Source organism: Anopheles nili, chromosome 2 (genome assembly GCF_943737925.1).
Source record: "Anopheles nili chromosome 2, idAnoNiliSN_F5_01, whole genome shotgun sequence".
In the NCBI taxonomy this organism is placed as follows: domain Eukaryota; kingdom Metazoa; phylum Arthropoda; class Insecta; order Diptera; family Culicidae; genus Anopheles; species Anopheles nili.
The window spans coordinates 69,121,806-69,148,744 of NC_071291.1; the positions used below are offsets into that span (position 1 = coordinate 69,121,806).

Genomic DNA, 26,939 nt, shown 5'->3' on the forward strand with positions numbered 1-26,939 from the left:
AACAAACTACCTCAATTCGCAATGGCGCAACATCTGCAGGAAATATTCACTATTTGTCGACTTTGCTTGTGCCAGGAGAAGGAATTACTCAGGCCAGTTAAGCAAATAGTTGGATCTTCGCTTTTCACTGACGATATCGAACGATTCACCGGCATTCAGGTACGATTGAAAATTGTGTCTTTATCATCGATGCATTGTTTCATCGACGATCTCTTGTCTTATAGCTGGACGATAATGAAAATATGGCATACGCGTTTTGCTTAGATTGCATCAACAGATTGCAAAAATCTTCCTTGTTTCGAAACCTGTGCTTAAACAACAATGATCGATTTAAAGAACTCTGTGCGATGGTAGCTATAACCACAAAAAAAGCTACCGAGGAAGTTGAAAATAATACGGTAGATTCCAACACTGATCCATTAGACTTAGATTTTGTCATTCAAGCAGATAGAATTATTGATAGTAAAAACGTCACTAATATTCCAACTGAACCAAATATCAACATTAAAAATGCAGATACATCTTTGTACTCTGCCAATTATATCAAACTAGGAGAATCCATACTTTCAGATAGTGATGAATACGTTGAAAGTGATAAAGCGTTTACGGATGAAGATGAGACTTCTTCAGACGGTTATTGTTACAATTCTTCTTACTTTGAAAAATCTGCAACGAGTAAAACACATCAGGATGGTCATCGAGAAGACATATCTTATGAATCGGTCACCTCGAATTCATCGAAACAACTCTGTAACATATGTGGTCAAATGGTTAGCAGTGTATCAAGACACATGCATACTCATACGAAAAATGCACAGCATGCATGTCCGCATTGTTCAATAAAAATGACGGACAATTCGAATTTACTAAGGCACATAGCTTCTGTCCACTTGAAAACAGTTGTAAAATCGTGCGAAATATGTTACAAAGGATTCACTCACTATAATACCTATCATTCTCATCTGGTACGTACCAAACCAAGTGCATGCAATCAGTAAATATTTTGATGATTATTTAAACTTTTCTGACATTCCAGCTTACTCAACATGGTATTGGAAGCACATACGATTGCAAACTATGTCCTAGACGATTTAATCATGCTGGCAGTTTAAGAGACCACGTGCGACGAACTCATATTAACGAAAGGCAATACGTATGTACGACTTGTGGCAAAAAATTCAAAGTCAAGTAAGCTATCTTATTGTTAAGATAACTATGCAAATTAAATCAATTTATTATTTATATGTGACATTCAATTTACAGTGCACAATTGAAAATTCATCAACGAGTACACTCTACAGAACAACCATTTGCCTGCAGCTTATGTCCTAAGCGGTTTAAAAGTACTAGATCGAAAAATATGCATGAACTAACTCATAGTGGTGTTCTATTTGAGTGTAATCATTGCAACAAATCGTATCGTTACAAAACTCTTCTTAGTCTTCATATAAGAAAATTTCATCTAGAACACACATCAACGGAAAATGGGGAAGATTGAATGAATTTTTAAAATAGTATATACAAGTATTTACTGAGGAAAAAAAGAGATGTGTTACTTAATATTATTGAATCTTTTTTTATTTTTTTCTATTTTTCTATATTTACCAAATGCTTTATCTAGTTTTATATTTCTAATTATTACATTTCTGGATATTGCAAGAAATATAAAACTGTACCACCCTGTCAGACAGTTGAGCTGTCAGCAATGCTGTCATTATTGTATTTTGACTTAGGTTTGATACCCTAAGCGTTGTTGTTTATTAATCTTTATTGAATCGGTATGGAAAATCCTTTGCGGGAAATACTCAATGTTTGTCGGCTTTGTTTATGCCAGGACGACAAATTTCTCTCACCTATCAAGCAAATAGTTGATCCAATCCTTTCGTCCGATGATATAGAACGTTTTACTGGAATTCAGGTATGTTTAAGAAAAGTCGTCATAATGTTATATTGGCATCGTTATAGAAACTCATCTTGTTTTTACAGATAGATGCTTACAGCAATGCATTATATGCGTTTTGTGTGCATTGTATTCATAAATTGAGGAAATGCATTTCTTTCCGCAATACTTGTCTTGGCAATGATGTTCTTTTTAAACAATTATATTCAGTATTCATTTCGAACTCAGAACACATATTAGAAAGTGATTTCACAGCGCCTTATTCGAACGAAACCCCTTTCAAAATAGAGTTTGTTGTAGAAAAGATTGAACCTTTAGATTTTGATGAACCAGAAGATTTACGTATCGATGAAAGCACAATTCAGGAAAACAGTGACCCTATAATCTTGGAGGAAAAACAGCCCATAAATTATGTAGATTCAGACGAATTATCATTATCGGGAAGCCAAGGAGAATCGGATGTACTGCTAGAAGAACATAGAAGTAACGAATCTGCAGCAAATCAATCTAATCGTAATAGCAGTGTACAGTGTATCAAGAACTCTCAATTGCGTAGAGGTGATGGATATCGTTTGTCTGAAGGTTTGGGAAAACCAAAAAAACGCCAAAAATACTCTAACCGTAAGAAACAATTATGTGTAACATGCGGTAAACTGGTGAATAACTTACCACGCCATACACAATGTCATACAAAGGCTAATAAGCATGCATGTCCGCACTGTTCCATAACAATGAATGATAGCTCAAATCTGTTGCGCCACATACAGGCTGTGCATCTAAAAAAAGTGGTAATTTCATGTGAAATATGTGGCAAAGGATTTACTCACAATAACACATACAAGTCTCACATGGTAAGTACCGAGTTTTTGATAATTGTTTTTTTTATTTGACAGACGATATCGAAATCTGAGAATGAACTCGTAGTAACGTTCAGATTGACTTGATTGGAGTTACTACCACTTAGACTTATTCCAGAAGAAACTTGCAGAGCGCTGTTGGGTGCCAATTGCAACACCCGGATGTTCTGCACAATTTAAATCAGACCTAAAATACTTACCCTAGTCATGTAGATCAAAAAGACTGAAAATGTTACGTTGTCCTATGTAATTCTAATAACATGACTAGTTTATCGTAGCCTAGTGAGTCTGATTGGATAAATATTCAACATGTTGCTATCTATCATTTTTCACACAAAAAAAATTCCAATTATACATCTGAATATCTTTTTCTCCAACGCGACTACGAGGGATTTGTCACAGACTAAGAATTCAACGAATAATTTCAAAACTGTATACTGCTCGTTTCATACTGGTATTTTCTCGTGTCATTAGCGTGCATGGCATAACATTGGTGAAACATTCGAATGCAAAATTTGTTTAAGAAGTTTTAATCATCCTGGAGGTTTGAGAGATCATTTTAATCGATTTCACAATAACGAAACCAAACACGAATGCGAAACATGCGGAAAAAAGTTTAAAATCAAGTAAGTAGATTTCTTTTTGATAGTGACATGTGTTTCATTATTTATTAATTTAACTTTTTTATTTCCAACAGGCAGGCTTTGAAAGTCCACGAAAGAGTCCACTCAACAGATCAACCTTTTAATTGTACCTTGTGTCCAAAACGATTCAAAAGCAGTTTTGCTAGAAAAACACATGAACTTACGCATAGTGGCGCTCAGTTCAAATGTGTGCTATGTGGTAAATCCTACAGATACAAATCACTACTTAATATGCACGTAAAAAAATGCCACCATCAAAGTGAAAATGAATTTGTTAACGATTGATCTATGTTTCAAGATTTAACACAAGTTCTCAATTTTATTATAAATCTAGTTAAAAAACTGAAATTAAATAGCGTTTGATTTTTTTTTTCTAATTTGAATAGTCACCCGGTATTTCCTGTCATTTCTTTTTGTTGTTTATTGTTTTGATATACGAAAAGATGACGGTCTTACGCTTGTCACCGTTCTTGTTACTAAACAAACTACGGCGATGCGAAATGGCCAAACTTTTACAGGAAATATTTTCTATTTGCCGTCTTTGCTTGTGCCAAGACGAAGAACTTCTCACGCCTGTGAAGCAAATAATCGATTCTACGCTTTCCGCAGAAGATATAGAAAGGTTCACCGGCCATCAGGTAACAGCCAGAAACACGCGTACCTGCAACGAATATTTCATCGTTTGGTTCTTGTTTTACAGATTCATAACAATGACAGTGTTTCATTCGCGTTTTGCTACAATTGCACCAACGCATTGAAAAATTCGGTTGCATTTCGCAGTGCTTGCTTAAGCAATGACGTTCTATTTTGGCAAAGGTGCCAAGTGTTATTTCCATGTACTGAAAGCAACATTCACGAATCTGAAGAAAGTTCAAATTTGTTTAGCACTGAAGTATTAGAAATTGAACTCGTTCTTGAAAATAATGATATCCTGCCCCACAATGAGGACGTGGAAGAAACCTCAAACCTCGTTTTAAGGCAATGTGTGTTAAAAAGCACAGATAACGAAAGCGATGATGTAGATTATATAGACAAGGATAACTATTCAGCTTATAATGTCAATCCTAGTGAAATGCAACTTAGCAAAGATGACGAGCAAATGGAAAAGTTGGTCGATTATCCTACGATGGAACCAATAGAACAAAAACTTCAATTAGTGAGTAACAAGGAATATACCAAAAAAGGCTCAGATGCTAGTGACGATAAATTGCTTAAAGTTACTAGCCCTACTCGTGTTCTATCTAAGCTCTCGAAAACTTTAATACGAAATAGGCAACTTTGCAGCATATGTGGTAAAATGGTAGCAAATTTGTCCCTTCATATTCCAAGTCATACAAAGGAAAACAAATTTGCTTGTTCGTATTGCCCGATTAAAATGAACCATCCTGCAAATCTGATGCGTCACGTAAACGCTGTACACTTAAAAATCATAGTTAAAAGCTGTGAAATATGCGGCAAAGGATTCACCCACAATAATGTCTATAAATCACATATGGTAAGAACGTTGGATATGTTATTCTTTACACGATTATTTCTCTTAACCTCTCATGTGACGTATTTTATAGCGTTCTCAACACGATATAGGAGAGTCGTATGAGTGCAATATTTGTTTGAAACTTTTTAAATATCCTTGTGGACTCAGAGAACATCGTAAAAGATTTCATAATGATGAAATCAAGTATGATTGTAGCGTTTGCGGAAAAGTGTTTAAAACAAGGTAATAAACAAGATGTTTAAAAATGCCGACAATTTAAATTGAACGTAAACCTTTTTCATTATAGACCAGCTCTAAAAGTGCATGAAAAAATTCATTCAGAAGAAAAACCTTATGCCTGTAATATCTGTGGAAAAAGATATAAGAGTAGAAACGCCAAAAACACTCATCAATTGGCTCACAGCGGCATCGTTTTCAATTGTACTCTCTGTGAAAAGTCTTATCGGTACAAAACTCTTCTCAACATACATACGAAAAAAGTACATCGAGACTTTTTTGAAGAAAGCGCAAATGGTTGAATACCCTTACTTATATTAGTTTAAACAATATTTTAATAAAACACACAACATATATACATATAAAAATGTGAAATAATTGTTTGAAGAAAAAAAGGTTATTGCTGAATTATTATTCAACACTTTTGAAATTATACAAATACTACACTATAGAATTACTTATTACATATTCTTATATCTAAAAAAATTCAATAAACCCATCCTCTGATTTTATCATGAGGGAGGCCCGTACACGTGTTGAATATTTCGTCTGCCCCGCCATAAGTCAGGTTTCTTGTCAACCGAGGAGTTGTTTACATTTGGAAGATGCTGTAGTTATTGTACACTGTGCCTTATAAACAAATTGTAGTTAGGCAAACTGGCTCATTAAGGTATGGCGAACACTCTGCGAGAAATTTCGTCTATTTGCCGATTTTGTTTGTGCCAAGATGAAAAACTTCTTACACCTATCCAGGAGATAGTAGCTTCTATTCTATCCACCGATGATATAGAACGATTTACAGGTATTCAGGTATCGTATAGTTTCTTAATCGATTGTGCAATTTTGTAGTGTGTTTTATCGTTGGTTATCTTATTTTCAGATCATAGAAAATTACTGTTATTACGTTATATGCTTGTACTGCACCAAAAAATTAGAAGAATATGTCTGTTTTCGTACCCTCTGTATGAACAACGATGTTCACTTCAAAAAACTATGTCAGATGCATATTACAGAAATATGTGAAAAGACTAATGGCTACGTTTCCGATTCAGAAAAGGATCCATTAGCTTCAAATAACACTTACAACCATGATATTATTGTTGAAAAAGAAAAGCTTGAATTGGAGTTGGACCAAAGTGTAGTAAGCGATGGCGAAGACCTAGATGATGCCAAAGCTGTCGATTGGTTTTATTCCGCTAACTCCATCATGGCAGCCGATAAACTTCTCACCTATACTGATGAAATGGATGATGATTATGCCCAAGATAGTATGAATGGAGAGATTAGTAAGAAACCCATATTACTCCACGCAAAAAGGCAAATCAAAGGGGTTCATAAGAATCATGAGATTAAACATGAGTCTAAGCTGAGAACAAATGAAAAATCTAATCAATTACAAAGCACTGATCGAAAAAAACAACTTTGCAGCTTGTGCGGTAAATTGGTAACATACATGACGCAACACGCTCCATGCTATACAAAAAATACCAAATATGCTTGTCCATACTGTCCATCTAAAATGACTCTTCATACTAACCTCAATCGACACGTGCAATCGGTGCATTTGAAAAAAATTGTGAAATCATGTGAAATATGTAACATAGGATTTGTTCATTATAACAGCTTTAACTATCATATGGTAAAATGAGTCCCGCACAAGTCCTGTTACATCGAATTTCAATATATACGCTGAGTTCGAAACTTTAACTTTACTTTCAGAGGTCACAACATGGCATTGGACAATCGTACGATTGTAAAATTTGTTTCAAAAAATTTCATCACTCTGGAGCTTTAAATGATCATTTCAATCGATACCACAACAACAAACCAAGTTATGAATGCGTTACATGTGGCAAGCTCTTCAAAATTAAGTATGATGATTCCAGAAATCCGCTGGATAAACACAATAAATTTTGGTTTCTTTTTAACAGGCGACAATTGAATATACACCAAAGAGTACACTCAACAGATCAGCCATTTGCTTGCAGGATTTGTCCAAAACGGTTCAAAAGTGCATATGCTCGGAAAACACATGAATCGACTCATAGTGGTACTCGTTTTAAATGTTCGTTGTGTGATAAATCATATCGATACAAAACTCTTCTCAATATGCATATAAGAAAATTGCATCAAGATCAGAGTAACGAAAATCTGGAAGATGGCCTGAGTGATCAATGTGATTCTATCGCGTGCACGTGATCTCGCACATTTTAACCATCAGATTTGTTGCGAGGGCTCATATCTTTAAGGATGTAATTTATAACTAATATTGAATAAAGTAACCATTCTATGGAAGTTTACATTTAATTTAAAGTGACATTTGAACCTGGCCGCCGTATATTTGCTGTTCCTGTTCATAGTACAGTTGCGCGCATAACTGTCAGCACTATATGTTGGCGTTTGTCAACGACACAACAGCATTGATTGTTTACAAAACTATTTCATATCGATATGGCGAAACCTCCACGAGAAATATACACTATTTGTCGGCTTTGCTTGTGCGATGACGAAGAACTTCTTAGTCCTGCCATCCAAATAATGGATTCATCGCTTTCGATCCAAGATATAGAACGTTTCACAGGCATCCTGGTAAGATTGGTGCCATCCTTGTGTGGTTTTGAACAGCAATGCCTAATGATATATTGCTATGTTTAACATATGTTTTTAGCTAAATGCGGACAACATGTTAAACGCACTGTGTTCGGAGTGCATCAATAAGCTACGAGAATCTGTATACTTTCGCAATACTTGCGTAAGCAATGATGTTGTTTTCAAGCAGCTGTTCGAGGTATTGACAGTAAGCACTGAGCCCATGTGCAAAACCGGAGGAAATGTTGCATGTTTGAAAACAGATCCGCTGGAAGTAGCCGATGTACTGATACCAAAAAATGATACTACAATCCGTGAAAATTCATCTGACAAATTTGCAGATCTACACTGTGGAGAAAACAAATTAAATGAACCAAGTGATTCTATGTCTAATCCAGTAGATCAAAACGTGATACCCATACAAATTTGCTCAAACGATTCTCCACTTCACAGTGTTGAAGAAGAAGACTTAAGTGAAACTTTCATTTCGACAAAGGTTATTGAAATTGAAAAAGTAATAGAAGAGAATTTTAACAACGTCACTATTCACCCTCCCCTCGCCAAAATTTGCGTAAAATCTAAAGTATCGATTGAAAAAGTCGAATGCAGTATATGCGAAAGAGAAGTAAGCGATATAAATGATCATATGCTGACGCATATGAAAGATGATAAATTTGTTTGCCCGCACTGTCCAACGCAAATGGTGCAACGTCATAATCTTGTTCGTCACATACATGCTGTGCATTTGAAAACCATTATTAAAACATGCGAAATATGCAACAAAGGTTTCACTAGCAACAACACCTACTTATCTCATCTGGTAAACACTACCATTGGATTTTCATAATTTGTTTTATAATGTATATTGCATTTCAGCGTTCGCAACACGATATAGGAGAAACCTACAGCTGTAAATTATGTCCGAAACAATTTAAATATCCTAGTAATTTGAGAGATCACGTAGCCAAAAGCCATAGTACTGAAAGTAAATTTGAATGTAGAACATGTGGTAAACGGTTCAAACTCAGGTAAGACTAATTTCGGAAAAGTTAGCTACTTTTAGGCCAGTTATTAGATTATTTTAATCGTTTATTTTGTCTAGGACGCAATTATCATGTCACGAAAAAACACACTCTACGCTTAAACCATACAACTGCACTATTTGTTTAAAGAGCTACAAAAGTAATAATGCCAGAAGAATTCACGAAAAAACTCATAGTAACAGTAAAATGTCTTCAAATCAAACAACATTACCGAAAACAAACGAGAAACAGGATGGAAGCAATTCAACTACAAATGAAATTTGCTCAAACAATATCGATCCAATCAATAGTGCTGCTTACATAAAACAGAAACATAAAAAAAAGCTTTGTGGGATATGCGGTGTTATGGTAAAGTCTTTGGGACGTCATATTCAAAGTCACACTAATGATGCCAGATATACCTGTCCGCATTGTCCAATTAAAATGGTGGAACGCTCCAATCTTTTAAGGCATATAAATGCAGTACATCTAAAGAAAGTAGTTAAGTCCTGCGAAATATGCGGAAAAGGTTTTACCCACAACAACACCTACATTTCGCACATGGTATGTTCGGCCGTTAAATCAAAGGTTGCAAAGCTTCAACATTGAACACAATAATGAATAATGTTTTTTCTAGCGTTCACATCACGGTGTTGGGGAAATTTATGAATGTAAACTATGCCCGAAACAATACAAATATCCAAGCAACTTAAGGGATCATGTTAAGAAAGCTCACGTATTTGAGTGTAAATTCGAATGTTCAACGTGTAGCAAACAATTTAAAAGCAGGTATAGTTTGTTTTCAGTTCGGTTCATTATCTTGAATAAAATTTACACAAAATCGTTGCAGCTACCAGCTAAAAACACACCAGAAGGTACACTCTTCGGAACAACCGTATTCCTGTAGGATATGCACGAAACGTTTTAAAACTGCATACGCTAAAAAGACGCATGAGTTGACCCATAGTGGCATTCTCTTCACCTGTACCCTTTGTGACAAATCGTATAAATACAAAACTCTTCTCAACATGCATGTGAGAAATACTCACCAATGTAACAACCTTCAGAACAAGGATAGTTAATTAGATAATAATGCGTATTTTAATAAAAACCGCTGAATTAGAAGATGCAGCAAGTTTAAAGACCACGTGTTGATTAGCAACCAACAGACCACGTGTTGATCAGCAACCAACAAACCACGTGTTGATCAGCCACCGTTAAATCTCTTCAAGGCCAGAACTTTTTGAGAGACTCATCGATTTCGATGCAACAATTCTTTTCACTTTCCTTTGCTTCGATGAAGTGATTCACAACCAACAACATTTCCTTTCGCTTATAATAATGAAGTAAAAGAGAAAAAATGCCCAATGCCGAGTAATGGGCAGCGACATTAAACATAAACTGGCACAGAGAATTATGTACAATTCAAGCAACAAAATAAACGAGTTCATATCACCAGGGAACGGCTATAGTGAGACGATATAAAATGATAAAATGGGTTAGCAAATTTGGTTTTATTTATAGTTGTTACACAAATTTACTTTTTTTCTTTAATAGCCACCCTGTGATCTTATTTTCTTGTTTTCATGTCATAGCAAAAATCATAAAAACCAAACTATCATTGACGTTTCAAGACAACCTTGTTGTTAAACAAACATCCTCTGATTCAGTATGGCGAAACCATCGAGCGAAATATTCAATGTTTGTCGGCTTTGTTTATGCCAGGACGATGATCATCTTTCGCCCATCAACCTTATAATACCTGCATTTTCTACCGAGAATATTCAACAATTCGCAGGCATTCAGGTACCATTAAGATATCTAGCTAAACTTGGTGATGTTTCGTGTCATGATTAAATTAATATATTGCAGCTTAATGCAGACGACAACATTTCTAGTGCAATGTGTTTCGATTGTATTACTAGGCTGAGAGCAAGTATTTCATTCCACAACAGCTGCGTAAGCAACGATGCACTTTTCAAACAATTGCGTGAGGTATTGGTTGCAAGTAAAGCAAACATGCCAGAAGGAAGCGAACAAGTTGAACGAAAATCAAGAACTTGTAAGATGGTCCTCCGTAATTCCACCAAATCCAGTAATGAAAACTCTGATAAACAATCAGACGCGCCCGCTAATGGCCAGACTGAGCCTACCGATTGCAGCAAAGAGAATATTGAGCAAGATAATATTAATTCCATAAAGCTTGAACCGCTAGACTCGTCTCATTCCAGCCAAAAAGATCATATGGATAGATCGGATGATGTTTCTAACGATCCGGTAGGCTCACCTAATTCCAGCCAAGAAGATCATATGGATAGATTTGATGATTTATCTAATGATGCAAACACAGACATGAAACAAAGTGACATCGATAAAGAAAGGAAGGAAGAGAGTAAAAATAAAAAAAAGCAATCGATAAAACCAAAATCGAAAACCAATCGCTCGCAACATGCAAACCGAGAAAAAAAACTTTGCAACATTTGTGGAAAAATGGTATATGACTTAACGCTTCATATGCAGGGTCATTCGAAGGACACTAAACACGCCTGTCCGCATTGTCCAGCGAAAATTACTCACCAAACAAATCTGCTGCACCACATAAGAGCAGTACATTTGAAGACTATATCAAAATGTTGCGAAATATGCGGCAAGGGTTTTACACACAACGCTTTGTATAAGTCGCATATGGTAGGTACTTAAGCGAAATCTTAATTCTGATTCAATTTCACTAAAATAACCCGTTTTCTATGTTGTTCCACTCGGCTACATGACCATAATCCTTCTCAAATATCGATTATTTGTTATACATACTTTTAGCGTGCTGTACATGGAATCGGCGAAAAATATGAATGCAAAATATGCTCCAAGCAGTTTAATCATCCTGGAGGGCTAAGAGATCATAATTATCGTTTCCACAGAACAGAATACAAGTTTGAATGTAAAACGTGCGGGAAACCGTTCAAAATCAAGTAAGAAAAAAACTCACCCACGTTTCAGCTTCAGCTTACTTAAATGCGCATTGTCACATTCTCTAACCGTAGGCAAGATATGAGAGTTCATGAAAGAGTGCACTCTAAGGAGCAACCGTATGTGTGCAATATATGCGATAAGCGTTTTAAAAGCCAAACCGCCCACAAAGCACATATTTTAACTCATAGTGGAGCATCTTTTAAATGCAAATTCTGTGATAAGTTCTATCGTCGGAGTTCTCTTCTGTGGTTGCACGTGAAAAAAATTCACAAGACAGAGAGTGCCACTGGTACTGATAACCGTCATGATGATGCTCTGAATGATGATAAGCTAGCTTCACCCGCTCAAATAACCTTAGGAAATAATGAATAATTTACCCGTTTCAATATGTTTCTTAAATAGCAAGAAACAGTATAAATTCTTAGATAAGACTCGTGAATCAGAATAGTTTTTTTATTTTTAGACAGACTCATTTTGTGTGTTATGAAACTTGAAGTGTGCTATCTCATGATGAATGTTCTTCCTATTTCCAAAGTGATTCATTCATTGTTCATTGCACTTCACAGTATTTAATATTATCTCTAATTAAAAAAAATAACGTTTACAAAGTATTATGAACAATTAGTCATCGTTACACTTAACTATGTACTTAACATTAAAAAAAGGTCACATAATGAATCGGCGCCAATAATTTGAATCTTAGTGCATGACTCCGTCAACGGTAATTTAAGTTTAGCTAATACATTTCAATCATCTTTCGAAAGATCAACATAAGAATCTTGCTTTTATCGGCTGTATATAGATACACACTTGCGCATGGTTACCAATCGATAGAGATAAGCCGCTACGACAAATAAGGTTATCTTTAGGGAACACTGGTATCGATATCGATGAATGTGATTCCATGGCGATGCGATACTTCCAATTATCAACACAGTGTGACCTGGGCAAACCTGCTGAACACACGGAGAAGCAGATGTCCGGATTAGTGTCCGGTTAGGTGGTCGCTTTCTTCGGGTATTGCATTCACCTCGCAGCCAACAGTTCCGGCATCAACATGGGACAACGTGTTTCTCGTACGGACTTCGAGTGGGTATATGATGATCAACCGCACACCCGTCGACGGCAGGAAATGGTGAAAAAATATCCCCACATTAAGAAACTATTCGGACCGGATCCCAAGTTCAAATACATTGTGTCAGCCATGGTGTTAACACAAATTGTGATGTTGTACGTGATGCAAAATCAATCGTGGCCAATGATCGTGTTGGTGGCGTACTGCTTTGGTGGTGTGATCAATCATTCGCTAATGTTAGCAAACCACGAGATATCGCACAATATGGCATTTGGTTACGCCCGCCCGCTTGCCAACCGATATTTTGGCATGTGGTGCAATCTCCCCATCGGTGTTCCGATGTCGGTGTCATTCAAAAAATATCATAACCTTCACCACCGACATCTGGCGGATGACGATCTTGACCCGGATGTGCCAACGCTAGCCGAAGCAAAACTTTTCTGTACAACCTTTGGAAAATTCATCTGGGTTTGTCTACAGCCATTTTTCTACGGCCTGCGACCGCTGTTCGTTAATCCTCTCCCAGTGACGAAGCTAGAAATTATCAACACAATTGTGCAGCTGACGTTCAATGCATTGGTCGTGCTCGTGTTTGGTTGGCGTATGATGGCCTACCTTCTGATAGGATCAGTTTTAGCAATGGGGTTGCATCCCGTTGCAGGACACTTCATCGCCGAACACTACATGTATGCGAAGGGCTTCGAGACGTACTCTTACTACGGACCACTGAATTGGATCACCTTTAACGTGGGTTATCATAATGAGCATCATGATTTTCCTGCCATCCCTGGTAGCCGTTTGCCTGAATTGAAAAAGATCGCTCCCGAGTACTATGAAACAATGCCTCAGCACACGTCTTGGGTGCGCGTGCTATATGACTTTATTACTGATCCAGCCGTAGGACCATACGCTAGAATCAAGCGTAAGAGCTTGGACAAACCGAAAGCTACAGTCACGAAAACGATCGGTCTGATAAATGAATCATGGCAACCAGAAGGGGAGCAGAAAAAAAGATAAGTCAGTATTTGAACTTCTATCATAACCGTTATCAATGTACGTAACAAGATTACATGGAAACAGGTTTTGTAATAAAAATTTGACAAAAGATAAGAGAGCTACGTCTGATAAAGGACTATGAAAAATCATCTATTTTATTTAACGTAATCGTCAACCCCACATGTGATGAATTTTTTGTTCAACCTGTGCAAAAGCTTATACACGAGTATTAGATTGAATGATATGCTAACAATAAAACACATTAACTTTATTTAAACTCGTAGCCCCGATTTCGTTACGCATCCTTAGTGCATAGAGTTTTTTCTCTGCAGTAGAAATTTATGTAAAGTTTTCTTATGTTCACTGATCTAATATTTCGATTTTAAATATGTTAATAATTTTATACGTCAATAAAGATGTAGTAACACATGGTCGATGTACGCTTTCGTAATGTATATCAAGTCGCGAGATCGCATAACTCCAAAACATTCTATATCAGATCTTGTGTTAAATTAACAATGTATTACAATAAATCAATATGTTGGTTCACGATATTATAGACCTTATTCAAAATGAGCCATATAGTTCAAATGAGGCAGTTCAAATTTATTTCCATATCGATCAAACTGCAGCTCGTTTCGCTGAATCTCCTGCGTGGGTATTTTTTATTATACATGCCATGATTTAATATTGCTCTTAGTTATTGTTATACCATAATCATATATTTCGTGAAGAAAAGAATTGTGCTCGTTTTGCTATTGGAATACGACATTTTATCAATTTAAAGTATTTTTCGAACTAGTTTAGGCTTGAAGTGTCAAAGTTTGCTCGTTTTTGCTTGCTCATGTTTACGCTATCCGGCCTTACATGCATTCCTCACCCGGCCTCTTAAATTTGATTTGCTAAAACTCCATTTTTGTGTTCGGTCAGACAAAGAAAGAGATCGAGTTTAGGTTGTTAGGTTTCTCTTAGGTAACTGAATATAATTAAATTATTTGCAAAACCAGAGTCACTACAGGAACTTGACGAATATTTCCAGTACAGTCGTGCCAAAACACAGTCGGAAAAATGAATGTATGGCTACCGCTGGAGTCAAACCCTGAGGTAAGGTAGATGGTAGGCGTTGCGGGTAAATTGCATTGATTGCTATTTTTAAATGCATGCTTTCTGCATCGCCGTAGGTGTTGTCCAACTACTTAGTCAAACTGGGAGTTTCTCCGCTTTGGAATATCGTTGATATCTATGGAATGGATGACGAAGTTCTAGACATGGTTCCGAAGCCGGCAAAGTCGCTGATTTTTCTATATCCTTGCTCTAAAGCGGTAAAACGCGTGTACTATAGTTATTTAGAACACATTAATTTATTTGATTTATTTTCGTTCATTTCAGTATGAAGATCTTCGCGCTAAGGAAGACGAAGAGTTGAAGGATCAAAATATTGAGCACCCGAAGAGTCTCTTTTTCACCCGACAATATGTTCACAACGCTTGTGGTACGATTGCTTTGATTCATGCCGTTCTCAATAATCCCGATATTGAAATAGAGGAAGGAAGCGTACTGAAAAATTATTTCAACGAAGTCAAGGATCTATCACCCAAGGAACGTGGTGAACTGTTGAACAAATGTACTGAATTTAAGAAAACGCATGAAGAAAATGCATTGCAGGGTCAAACTGCTGCTCCAGATATAAACGATGCAGTTTATCATCACTTCATAGCGTTTGTTCACGTAGATGGTAAATTGTACGAATTAGATGGGCGGAAGAACTTCCCTATTGAGCACGGATCCACGACTCCGGAAACGTTGCTGAAGGATTCAGTGAAAGTGTGCAAAAAATACATCGAAGTAGATCCGTCAGAAGTACGCTTCACGCTACTAGGACTAGCGCCAACTCAATAAAATAGTTATTCATGAACGGACTTGCTTTTGAACATCAAACCAAAAAAATGCTTGTGAAGCTAACGAATGCATTAATGCTTAACTGAACTGAGGAGACCAACATCTGCTTTTAATTATATTGTGACCGAGGCGTCCTTTTTGAATAATTAGAAATAAAAACGCATCATATGCTTTTGTATTTGTCAATGTAGCCGCAAGAACTACTGCCACATTGCTTTTGAATTATTTTATTCAGCTGAATTGCTGTATTTGAAGTTGGAACGGATAAAGTAATCAGCTACGGCCATGGCGACAGAGTTGGGATTTCCACTTGGCAGACTTGGCATCACGGATGCATCGGCCACATATAAATTTTGCAATCCGTGCACGTGGAGATCAGTTGATGAAACAACCGAATCTTTACTACTGAGGCCCATTCGGCAAGTCCCAACCGGGTGGTAGATAGTATGTGTAACGGATCGAATATAGCACTCCCAGTATTCATCACTATCGAATGGATGAGCCGTGCAACCCGGAAAAGGTTTAGGATTGAATTCCAGCCCTATGTGGCGTGCTCTCGTCTGCATAGTGATCTTCTGTAGTATACGAATGCCTTTCAGCAAGACATTCACATCATGTTTTGCAGTTAAATAGCGTGGATTGATAACAGGCGCATCACGCACATCCGCGCTTCTGAGTGTAATTTCTCCCACACTTTCTGGATGTAAAAGAACAGGCAAAATACTAACTGCAAATTGACTTATTTTTGTCAACGGCTTATAGTAGTGCTCCCACACGGAGTCTCGTATGTTAACTATCTTTCGTAAATGCACGCCACCATCGGAGCTGAGACCCGCTGGTAACACCATGAATTGGAGGTCGCTAGTGTAATTACTGCCGAGTGATACAAAACCGACAGCTTCACAGCCTCCAAACGAAAGGGAAGACATGTGGAAGTTATCGGTAAAATAGTCAAAGAAATTTTTGGGATTTAAAAGATCTAGTGGCTGCAGACGTAACGATTTTCCAATCAAAATCAATTCTGAACCAGTACCTATATGATCTTGCAGATTCTTTCCAACCTGCGGCAGATCGACTAACGTTTCTATATGTAACTGATCTAGATGCGACCGCGGTCCGATTCCACTATTAAGTAAAAGTTTTGCGGAGCCAACGGTTCCTGCAGCTAAGATTATTCCTTTTCTAGCATGTACTTCAAATTTCGTGTTTGCTTTTGAAACTATCAAACTTTTTGCAATGCCTTTGTCTATAATTATTTTTTCTACCAAACTATGCATTATTCGTTCGTGACTGGATCGATTTAGCGCTTCATAAATGTGATTTGTCGTCCAACGTTTTCCCTTTTTCATTGTCAGTAGTGGTCGGTAAAACTGCTGCTCGCTGAAGCCAAAACTAGTTGCTGCATCGATGAAAACTTGTCCCAGCTCGGTATAAAACCCATTATTCAAATGTTTGTGTGGATACGACGATTCAAGGGTAAAGAAATTCATAAAGCGATCCAAGTCAAGGGGGTTTTCAAACCAACCGGAAAAATCATTGCGCTCAGCATTGTAATATATCATGTTATTGAGCATATGTGAGCCTCCCAAGATTTTTCCTGTAATAAAGGATAACCAGTGTATTGAGATTCTTTCAAATCCGTGAACCTAGCTTACCCATTGGCCATCTGCTCCGGTTCTCTTTCATAGCCCAACAGGACTTTAGTTGTGGTTCCGTTTCGTATTGCCAATCATAGTGCGTTCCTTGCAGCAGAGGCAAAAACAGGGGAACATCCATCAAACTACTTCTAGTAGCACCGGCCTCTATAATGAGCACATTGTCTGAAGGGATGTGGGTTGCAATCCAGGATCCCGCCGTACCGCTTCCAACAATGACATAGTCGTACACTGATTTCATAGGCATAGTATATCGATCGGAAAGGTAGGTTGCATAGAAAAAAACATTAAGTAGACTGGATGCAACATAAACACCAATCGTGTAAAATCCTACGGTACAATAAAAATTTGACGACGCAAAATACATGTTTAAAACAATGATTAAAATTATACAATTTTTTTGAATAGTAAATATTTTTTATGTTTCGAAAACTGTTTATTTGACAATTGTAAAGCTTTATGCAATTGATTTTAATAGTGCGTTTGTTTATGTTTCGAAAACTAGAATATGCCGGCTTTTGAATGCCGTGTAGGATAAAGCAGGCCATCATGGCCATCGGTAGAAAGGGACAGCGCTTCGATTGACAGTAGCTGATAACCACCTGCTGCGTCAAACTCATATGTTTTCGCACTGTGGGTTGTTGCTATCGCGGAGTTCGTCAAGTGGATATCAAAAATACGTTATACGGTATATTTTAAACAAATATTTCAAATATATTATAGATTATAAAAGCCATTCTCATACTTCATTCTCTCAGCTACTAAGTGTTCATACCAGTTTTATAAGTCATTTCTGGTTCACCATGAACGTCACTTAACCCAATATTATCGTAGATTTATGTTTTCCTCTTTTAACTGTATCTAACTAATAATAACAAACCGAAAAATCATTATTTTTCTTCAGACACATTCAAGGCTTGCTTTAGAGCATTACTGTGAATTTTTTCATGTTATAAACATTTTTACAGTTAACCCGTAATTTAACCATCGTGCATCGCAGCATTTACCGCAATTGCCTGAACTTCAGCATATTTCATCTAGTGACATTTGATTTTCGCGCAGCGAAGAAGCCGGTTGGTGAAATTGTGGTCGTATTGTGAAATTGCTACGAACGAAAACCTTAGATAGGTAGTGAAATTGTTTGTTTTTTTCTTTAAACACTCGATGCATTATGGGACAACAAGTATCCAGGACGGACTTTGAATGGACCTACACTGAAGAACCGCATGCAAGTCGGCGAAAATTAATCCTAGAAAAGTATCCGCAAATCAAGAAGCTCTTCGGGTATGATCCTCAGTTCAAATGGGTCGCCAGCGCGATGGTTATGGCACAGTTGGTTATGCTGTTTGTGGTGAAAGACCAATCATGGAAAATGGTGTTTCTCCTGGCGTACTGTTTCGGCGGAGTAATCAATCATTCGCTTATGTTAGCATGCCACGAAATTGCCCACAATCTGGCGTTTGGACACGCGCGACCAATGGCGAATCGATTGTTTGGCTTCTTTTGCAATCTTCCGATCGGATTGCCGATGTCCGTATCGTTCAAGAAATACCATCTGGAGCACCATCGTTATCAGGGTGACGAAGTGATTGACACGGATCTGCCTACGTACCTGGAAGCGAAACTGTTCTGCACCACCGTTGGAAAATTCTTCTGGGTGTGTCTGCAGCCCCTGTTCTACATCTTTCGGCCGTTGATTGTGAATCCCAAGCCTCCCCAAAAGCTGGAGCTAGTCAACGGTGTCATACAGCTGGCCTTTAACGCCATGGTAGTGTACAATTTCGGCTGGAAAGTGATGATATATCTAATAGTCGGATCGCTCCTCGCGATGGGACTACATCCTGTGGCAGGCCACTTCATTTCCGAGCACTACATGTTCTCAAAAGGCTTTGAGACGTACTCCTATTACGGGCCCTTGAACTGGATAACATTTAATGTAGGCTACCATAATGAACACCATGATTTCCCTGCCGTGCCCGGGCGGTTACTTCCGGAAGTGAAGCGAATTGCACCAGAGTTCTACGACACCATCCCGCAGCATACCTCCTGGACGCGAGTTCTGTACGATTTCATTACCGATCCTGCTATCGGGCCGTACGCAAGGATCAAGCGTAAAGCTCGTGGATTGGATTCGTAATATTCGACGCTTATTAATAGGAAACAGGTAAGCTGTTAGCGGAAGCATCTCACTTCCGATTGCTAAGTTCCACTTTCAATGTGCGCAACCAGTAAAAACAGTGATTGATTGGTCAATCAGTGCCAATCCAAAAATTATCTACCGTTATCGTGAATTCAGATCAGCGCCGCTAATGTATCGCTCGTACAAATTGGTTGTAGATTTAGCGATGGCAATGCGATTAGCTTCATAAAAAAGTGTCACGCGATAGCGACGGTCATAGGTGCAGTTCCTCACCGAGCAAGATAACGTTGAAATCAGAAGCATTATCGTTAGCTCCTCGTGAACCTAGCGCCGACGGTCGTCGGTACTGCGTATGTGGAGTTTTGTGCAAACATTGCCGGTCCATGTGATGTGCTGTTCATGGGATGTGACAAACAATCGTATAGCGTGCTTATGATGAGTGCGTCTGTCGCATACTAATTGATTTCATTGATTCATTTCTATCGTTCATATGTTAGGGCCAAATTTTATGACATCACAAAATTCAATAATAGCCACACGACTGGCTCTAAATGTGTCTAGACATAATGGTATCTACAGGCATTCGAAAATGTTTCTTCCAGTTGGTAGGCCCAATGTGGCCCAAGCAATTTCTAATGAAATGTTTACAGTTTTCTGCCCCATGACTCATATCTTGCATGTATTTGTTGGAAAATTACACGGCGACAAGAGGCCAGTGGGTAATTATTTACTCAATGGGTGAATACTGCTGTCGGAATAGTAAACATGCACGTGTGTTATCGAAATCTGCGTCAGCGCAACGTGCAATAAACAACCAAACGTATTTTTGCAGCATGCATTGAAACAGCCCTATGAAATGCAAAAGAATTATTTGATTCAGGATTGTTCCGTTGAGGTTACATCGGAAAAACAGAGAATAATATTTGATTTCTTAATTGAAATGTAATTGAAATTTGATTTCATATTTTTTGTTTGCTTTTTCTATTCCTCTAAGTGTTCTATTGTAATTTTTGTTATATTTTTTTGTATATTTTCAGATGTAAAGTATTTAACCATCGTTCCATGGGAGATGTGTGATGATAAAAATAATATAAACCCCAACAAAGATGCACTATCTACCCTGCAATAAGAGACGCAAGGGCGAAACCAAAAAAAACTCACGACAAAAAACAACTATGTTTGTAAGCGTCAATGATAATTGTATATTTCGCAACGCTTACAATGCATAGAGAGGCCAATATGCTTTCCTTTGTAACATGCCCATCCATACCCGTCTCTATTAAAAAATTTACAATGTAGCTACTGTTGTAGTTATAGATATGACACGGAATCCGATGCCGATTGCATAGCATCACATAACCATGGGTCGAAAATATAGCTTTCATGTGAAACATACCCTGTCTACAAAAAAAACCGTTTGCGGTTGTAACTTGTCAGCTAACGTTTAGTATAAAGTTGCTGCTAGCTATTTGTATCAACTAATACCTCACGCAGTTATTATTAGCTAGGGTGGACTAAAATTGTGTCCCAAGAGTCGACGCAGATACAGTATAATCGATTGAATTGTGGAAATCGTGATTGAACACTTCTTTTTATACTATAATGTAACCTAATTGAAGGTTTTGATGGATGTTAAAGAAGCACATACAATTTTTCTTCGATGTATTTTGCTTAACAACATGATGAGTACAGGGAAATCGTTAACGGAAGGGTGAGTTCTCAGAACCTTCTCTAATTTTGTTCTTTAAATTTACATATGCGCTTCATCAAGCGCAGAATAACTAGAGTCCAATGAATTTTTAATACATACGAACTGTTGTAAAAATGTTGCTTAAAACAGAGGATTGAAATTATTGTGCTATATTTTGTCAATAAATTGATGGCGAAAATAGGTTGTGTGTATGTGGTAAAATAAATTACTTTTAAATGTTGCGAAATGATTTAACCCCTTCAGTTTAGAAGTTTACCCGAAATAATAATTTTTTATTCTCATCAAATTTGTATGAATTAAAAATTAGGGTTACTCTGTGGGATGAGCCATTCGTATGTGCCTCAGTAGATTCCTTTTCGCATTGTAAGCTCGGCGACATAAAATGCATTCATGCAAGGCTGCGTTGTTGTGTATTTTCATATGCTTTTCCTTCAGCAGTCTGTAAAATCAAAAGAAATTATTAGAGAAAGTAACAAGACACCATGAATCGTCTTACAGATCATGAAATTCTCGATCACAAATCATACACTTGTGTTTTTGCTTCGGCATATGTACCCTTTGTTGGTGAATTCGAAGGTAAGATTTCCGACCGTATTTTCTGTTGCACGTAGTACACGTATACTGTCCTTCGAAGTGGGTCAACAGGTGTTGTTTCAATCCCTGAACGCTATTAAACTCACTATCGCAATGTTGGCACTTGTATACGCGCTCTTTAGTGTGAATGTTCAGGTGTGAATATAAATTTGACCGGTGCACAAATGTCTTCCCGCAGTACGGGCACTGCTGTTTTCGGATATTTAAATGCATTCGTTTGTGCTCAGCAAAGTTGTTTAAAAACTTCCCGCAAATTGTACAAAACGTTCGCTTTCGACGCTTTTGGGATTTCAAGGTATGTCTCTCTAAATCGAGTTTGGGATCAGTGTCAGTAAAATTTGACGACTCGTCAGATTCTGATTCTTCATAGATTACGAACTCATCAGTGCTGTTTTCCTCAACATAGTCATTTATAGAGATAGCTGTTTTTGTGTCAATTAAATCGTCCTTCCTTTTGAATGCAACCGTCGATTGATCAAATACGCAAGCTTCCTCTTTGTGTTTAGTATGCAGTGTTTTCACTGGCTCTATTTTGAGCATTACTAGTCGATTATTGGTAAACTCCATTATACATACTGTGCCTGCTCAACAAGTGATAGCAATGAAGCTGCAATACGTAGTGAGAATCAAAAAGCAACCGCCAGTAAAATTCACAGTATATAGAACATGGGAATGAACACATTTCTTACCTTTGGTCGGGAAACAAGAGTTTTGTTTGCTTGGATTTGATACTCAAATTAAATAGAAGCGAATAAAATCGGTGTTTAATTTCTTTAACCAAAACAACTGTGCATACATTCATTCATATACACACTTTGACTTATATGTCAGATTTCATTTGTCACGGTTTTAAATACTAATGTTTATCAAATACGGAGCCGTTGAATTCCATTTCAACTGATAATTGTTTCTACAATGAAGTAATTTAAAGTGATTCTTAGATTAAGATTTCAGAAAAAATGATTACCGCAACAACAGTACGTTATGATTGATGCAAACACGTTGTTTCACTCTAGTAATACGGGCCACGTGTTGAATTTGTTTTAGGATGGTAGCGTACAGAGCGTATTTTAAGTCAAAATGGACAGAATCATCAAAAATGCTGTTGAAATTGTTTAAGAATGAAAAAAGGAGAAGAGATATGCACTTCTAATTCTATACATCTGAATGAGAAGACACGAGAAACAACTCATCTTTTTGACGCTCATTCAATTTTCGTTTTCTGCACTCGTTAATTTATCAGACTTGTCCTAATCTATCCCTTATCAAAACATTGCATTTCAAAAATTAGTCAGAACTTAAATTCAATTCTTTTTAAAATATATTTAGCATCAACCTGACGGCGGGTTAGAAGTAACACTATTCGATTTATTCGGTAATACATCAGCTGTCGTATGCGTTCTCTTGTGGGTCTTCAAGTTGTCCTTACGATTGAATGCTCGGCCACAGATTTCGCAACTAAAGGGTTTCTTATCCAGATGAACTAGAACGTGCTTCGTTAATCGAGTCCTATGGAATAGGAAAAAAATGTACTTATAAATTCTATCGAGTCTTAATGGCACGCTATTTTCTATACTTTGTCAAAAACATCATATTGCACACGGTGCATTTTACTTTGGGTTCCTCAAAATGGATTATTTTATGGCGGGCAAGGGATGCGCGATATTTAAACGATTTCCCACAGATGGCACAAAGATGCGTTCGTTCGGTGGTGTGCGTTTCTCGATGTTTGCTGCGTCCGGTTGAGCTAGGAAATTCTTTATCACAGAGGTCACATTTGTACATTTTTTCGCGAGTGTGCAAATTTATGTGATTCTTAAGGTTAGAGCTATTCACAAATATTTTAGGGCAATGCGGACATTGATATGGTCGTTCATTATTATGCCATCGCATGTGTGCGGCCATATCAGTACGCGCCATTCCACAAATAGTGCAGATTTTCGGCAACACTCGTTGCTTTCGACTAGCCTGTTCATGCTGCACTGGTTTGCTACGGTTTACTTCATGGATAGTATTTTTAGTGCGACCACGCGTGGCTTTTGAAATATATGATGTGCGTGTTTTTCTTCGTGTTTTTTCGCGGCGACTGTTTGGAGTATTCAGATCACTTGAAGCCCCCTTGCTGATGCCAGATTCCGGATAACATTGCCTTAACTCTTCTTCGAGATTGTCTGCAAACCGATCTTCTTCGACGTCTTTTAGGGTTTTCGATGATATCTCATTGATTGAATTGAATTCAATTGAATGTAGATCGTAAGACTCGGCAGTGATCACTTCTTCGAATTTAATATGCTGTTTTTGTAGTTTGCGATCGATTTCTAGACAGCTCTCGCGAAATAAATGCCACTCTTTTACGTGCGTAAAACACATTTCGCAGATCCTAGCTTCAGATGTGATGAAATTTAGCTATTTAAACAAAAGTATAGAAAAGGTCGAAGCGTTCCATATTTAACATTCTCAAAAGTATCTGATTTCGATTAGCACACACTCTACTTACATTGATTGATATATACTGCTGAATAAGAGTGCCCAGCGAAATTTTACCTCCATGTTCTGACGAAGGAAGCTCCTGGGAAGCTACGCTATTCAGCGTTGAATCAGTCTTCAAGCAAAGTCGACAACATTCTGGTTCCATTCCTGAGAAGAGATGAGTTTTCCACAACTTTTCCGGACAATAACTTACTTATTGCGACATCAGCAATCAGCATACAGCTGGCGGTCGTGCTTTATATAATATTATAAGTAGCTAGTGATGGATTTTTATAAAGGGCTTTGATCTAGAGTTTCAATCAGCTCCTTGAAATGAATTTGCTCTTTATCGCGTTCTAAATATTTTGTTCTTGTGTATTTACATTCAAAACATGTTGACATGAAAGAATTGCATACTTTTTCAAGGTTTATATAAGATGCAATTCACTACAATTCGGAAAGGGCATTTTAACCGTTTTGACATGGCAAAATCACTAAAACGAATTTGTATGGCTGAAAAGGAAAACAACGCTTTGAATCTCTTTAATCTAAAATAAAATAAAAATCAAGTAAAAGGCCTTTGAAATCAATTTGATCATTGAACGTAGTAAAATAAACGTACAAGCATCATTCCTACGCTTTTTCATATAACAAATGTCAAAAAACATCCCCTCGTAGAAAACAATAATAAAACATTGTAAAAATTGTTTGTAAACCTATTTGTCAGCAATACTCGCTGGAAATAATAAGTATTGTTTTTATTTGTGAGACTGCGACTTCAAAGTTGCATTCGTATTATTCTCTGGCGCTGTGTTAATAAATTTCGTTGAAAACCATGAGTTCCCAGAAAATTTTCCCCAGCGGTTTGGAGGAAGTTAATGTACCAGGTCCGTTGTTTTTGAAGGACGCGTAAGTATTCAATAGTTCAACTTGTTTGAGCATATATTGATGTTTTCTAGCATCTCTTTCAGTCTTTCGGAGTGCGATGATCCGTTGAAGGCAATCGAAACGTTCCAGGTCGAAAATGGCATCTTATTGCCTTCGTTGCGGCCGATGCTACCCCTGTTAGATTTGCATGGTGTTCGCCGGCTGGATTTCCACACGTCAGTGCTTGAAGAACTACGGGATAAGCTTATTGCCCATATCAATGAACTGGGAGCAAAGGAAGGACGCCAGCGTGATCTGAAGCTGAAGGAGCTGCTGGTGAAAAGCTTTCCGGTAGTTCGGGTCAAAGCGCTCCGACCTGTCGTCATGTGCATTCTCCGTAACACGCCTCATATTGAAGACAAGTATTTGCGCATCTTAGTTCGCGATCGAGAGCTGTACCAAGACACAGATACTGAAGTGAAACGACAGATTTGGCGCGACAATCAATCCCTTTTTGGCGACGAAGTGTCCCCCCTTCTGTCACAGTACATTCGTGAGAAAGAGCACATTCTGTTTGATCATCTAAATTTGAATAATCTCTTCTTCACACCAACGCCTAAAGTTCGACGGCAGGGTGAGGTGGTGCAAAAGCTAGCTCACATGATCGGTAACAGTGTGAAGCTGTATGATATGGTTTTACAGTTTTTGCGTACGCTGTTCCTTCGCACACGTAACGTCCACTACTGCACTCTACGGGCGGAGCTTCTTATGGCGCTTCATGATCTCGAAGTGCAAGATATCATTTCGGTTGATCCGTGTCACAAGTTCACCTGGTGTTTAGATGCGTGCATCCGCGAGAAAAATGTCGATATCAAGCGATCACGCGAATTGCAAGGCTTCCTCGATAATATCAAGCGAGGACAGGAGCAGGTGCTGGGTGATCTTTCGATGACGCTTTGTGATCCATATGCGATCAACTTTTTGGCCACATCTGCTATTAAGATTCTGCAACATCTCATAAACAATGAAGGTCTTTCGCGTGAAAACACTATATTGATTTTGCTGTTGCGCATGCTGGCACTGGGGCTATCCGCCTGGGTCATGATTGACTCACAGGACTTCAAGGAACCAAAGCTCGACAGCCAAGTGGTAACGAAGTTTTTGCCCGCCCTCATGTCTCTTATGGTCGATGATCAGGTGCGCCACTTGCATTCGAAACTGCCTCCCGACGAACGTGAAAGTGCGATCACGACTATCGAACATTCTGGACCGGCACCGGATGCGGTCGAGGCCTATATTCAGGATAACGCGGTCGCCTCGATACTTGCGATGTACTATACACTACACACTGCACGACAAAAGGATCGTGTCGGCATTCTGCGCGTAATGACCATCCTAGCTTCGTGTAAGGACGATCGAGCATACGAGGATCCTTTCTTACATTCTCTCATTGCGCTCATTATTCCGATGTCGGATGAATTCGCAAACGAAGATTTTTGTACCGGATTGTTTGACGAATTTCTCTTTGCTGGGCTGACACGTGATAACGTAACACGGCACATGCTTAAGTTGCTGTGGTACATTCATCAGAAGCTTCCTCAAGCACGGCTCATGACGCTGATGAAAGCATTACAACCAACTGCGCAGCATCACGAAAGCGTACACAAACTGTACGAAAATCTGCAAAAGCGGGTGGGTGCATTGACGCAGGAAGCGCAACCGGAACCGATGGAAACGGATTTTGATTCGCCGTTGAAGAGTGTTCCTACACCCGGTCCCCACTACGTAAGCTAAATATATCGATTTAGAAGTATACCTTAATTAAAGCGTTTCAATAAAA

The 26,939-nt window shown here is 38.0% G+C and overlaps 11 protein-coding genes across 11 annotated transcripts; 8 read left to right on the forward strand and 3 right to left on the reverse strand.

Moving 5' to 3' along the window:
- Positions 1-21: 21 nt before the first annotated feature.
- LOC128729186 (zinc finger protein 433-like) lies at positions 22-1,498 on the forward strand. Its single transcript, XM_053822845.1, has 4 exons — positions 22-159; positions 225-965; positions 1,037-1,188; positions 1,264-1,498. The coding sequence occupies exons 1-4, from the start codon at positions 22-24 to the stop codon at positions 1,496-1,498; spliced, it is 1,266 nt and encodes a 421-aa protein (XP_053678820.1).
- Positions 1,499-1,780: 282 nt separating this feature from the next.
- Positions 1,781-3,686, forward strand: LOC128729197 (zinc finger protein 596-like). The gene is made up of 4 exons (XM_053822856.1): positions 1,781-1,918; positions 2,527-2,751; positions 3,232-3,383; positions 3,455-3,686. The coding sequence occupies exons 1-4, from the start codon at positions 1,781-1,783 to the stop codon at positions 3,684-3,686; spliced, it is 747 nt and encodes a 248-aa protein (XP_053678831.1).
- Positions 3,687-3,901: 215 nt separating this feature from the next.
- LOC128729207 (zinc finger protein 317-like) lies at positions 3,902-5,999 on the forward strand. The gene is made up of 4 exons (XM_053822868.1): positions 3,902-4,039; positions 4,741-4,896; positions 4,967-5,118; positions 5,993-5,999. Exons 1-4 carry the CDS (start codon positions 3,902-3,904, stop codon positions 5,997-5,999), a joined length of 453 nt encoding a protein of 150 aa, XP_053678843.1.
- Positions 6,000-7,563: 1,564 nt separating this feature from the next.
- LOC128729218 (zinc finger protein 77-like) lies at positions 7,564-9,584 on the forward strand. Its single transcript, XM_053822877.1, has 5 exons — positions 7,564-7,701; positions 7,781-7,909; positions 9,099-9,287; positions 9,361-9,469; positions 9,574-9,584. Exons 1-5 carry the CDS (start codon positions 7,564-7,566, stop codon positions 9,582-9,584), a joined length of 576 nt encoding a protein of 191 aa, XP_053678852.1.
- Positions 9,585-12,662: 3,078 nt separating this feature from the next.
- LOC128730380 (sphingolipid delta(4)-desaturase DES1-like) lies at positions 12,663-14,062 on the forward strand. Its single transcript, XM_053823425.1, has one exon. The coding sequence runs from the start codon at positions 12,751-12,753 to the stop codon at positions 13,783-13,785; it is 1,035 nt and encodes a 344-aa protein (XP_053679400.1). The 5' UTR covers positions 12,663-12,750; the 3' UTR covers positions 13,786-14,062.
- Positions 14,063-14,677: 615 nt separating this feature from the next.
- Positions 14,678-15,850, forward strand: LOC128731727 (ubiquitin carboxyl-terminal hydrolase). Its single transcript, XM_053824860.1, has 4 exons — positions 14,678-14,736; positions 14,809-14,868; positions 14,946-15,086; positions 15,154-15,850. The coding sequence occupies exons 2-4, from the start codon at positions 14,833-14,835 to the stop codon at positions 15,661-15,663; spliced, it is 687 nt and encodes a 228-aa protein (XP_053680835.1). The 5' UTR covers positions 14,678-14,736; positions 14,809-14,832; the 3' UTR covers positions 15,664-15,850.
- A 40-nt stretch (positions 15,851-15,890) lies between these two features.
- LOC128729229 (glucose dehydrogenase [FAD, quinone]-like) lies at positions 15,891-17,685 on the reverse strand. Its single transcript, XM_053822889.1, has 2 exons — positions 17,319-17,685; positions 15,891-17,260 (listed from the first exon to the last, which is right to left on the reverse strand). Exons 1-2 carry the CDS (start codon positions 17,683-17,685, stop codon positions 15,891-15,893), a joined length of 1,737 nt encoding a protein of 578 aa, XP_053678864.1.
- Positions 17,686-18,450: 765 nt separating this feature from the next.
- LOC128722065 (sphingolipid delta(4)-desaturase DES1) lies at positions 18,451-21,395 on the forward strand. The gene is made up of 2 exons (XM_053815884.1): positions 18,451-19,482; positions 20,496-21,395. The coding sequence occupies exon 1, from the start codon at positions 18,490-18,492 to the stop codon at positions 19,453-19,455; it is 966 nt and encodes a 321-aa protein (XP_053671859.1). The 5' UTR covers positions 18,451-18,489; the 3' UTR covers positions 19,456-19,482; positions 20,496-21,395.
- Positions 21,396-21,454: 59 nt separating this feature from the next.
- LOC128729235 (zinc finger protein 354C-like) lies at positions 21,455-22,330 on the reverse strand. Its single transcript, XM_053822900.1, has 2 exons — positions 21,666-22,330; positions 21,455-21,608 (listed from the first exon to the last, which is right to left on the reverse strand). The coding sequence occupies exons 1-2, from the start codon at positions 22,328-22,330 to the stop codon at positions 21,479-21,481; spliced, it is 795 nt and encodes a 264-aa protein (XP_053678875.1). The 3' UTR covers positions 21,455-21,478.
- A 764-nt stretch (positions 22,331-23,094) lies between these two features.
- Positions 23,095-24,398, reverse strand: LOC128729244 (zinc finger protein 724-like). Its single transcript, XM_053822913.1, has 3 exons — positions 24,261-24,398; positions 23,340-24,169; positions 23,095-23,272 (listed from the first exon to the last, which is right to left on the reverse strand). The coding sequence occupies exons 1-3, from the start codon at positions 24,396-24,398 to the stop codon at positions 23,095-23,097; spliced, it is 1,146 nt and encodes a 381-aa protein (XP_053678888.1).
- A 669-nt stretch (positions 24,399-25,067) lies between these two features.
- On the forward strand, positions 25,068-26,893 carry LOC128731342 (negative elongation factor B). Its single transcript, XM_053824453.1, has 2 exons — positions 25,068-25,141; positions 25,204-26,893. Exons 1-2 carry the CDS (start codon positions 25,068-25,070, stop codon positions 26,891-26,893), a joined length of 1,764 nt encoding a protein of 587 aa, XP_053680428.1.
- The last annotated feature ends 46 nt before the right edge of the window (positions 26,894-26,939 follow it).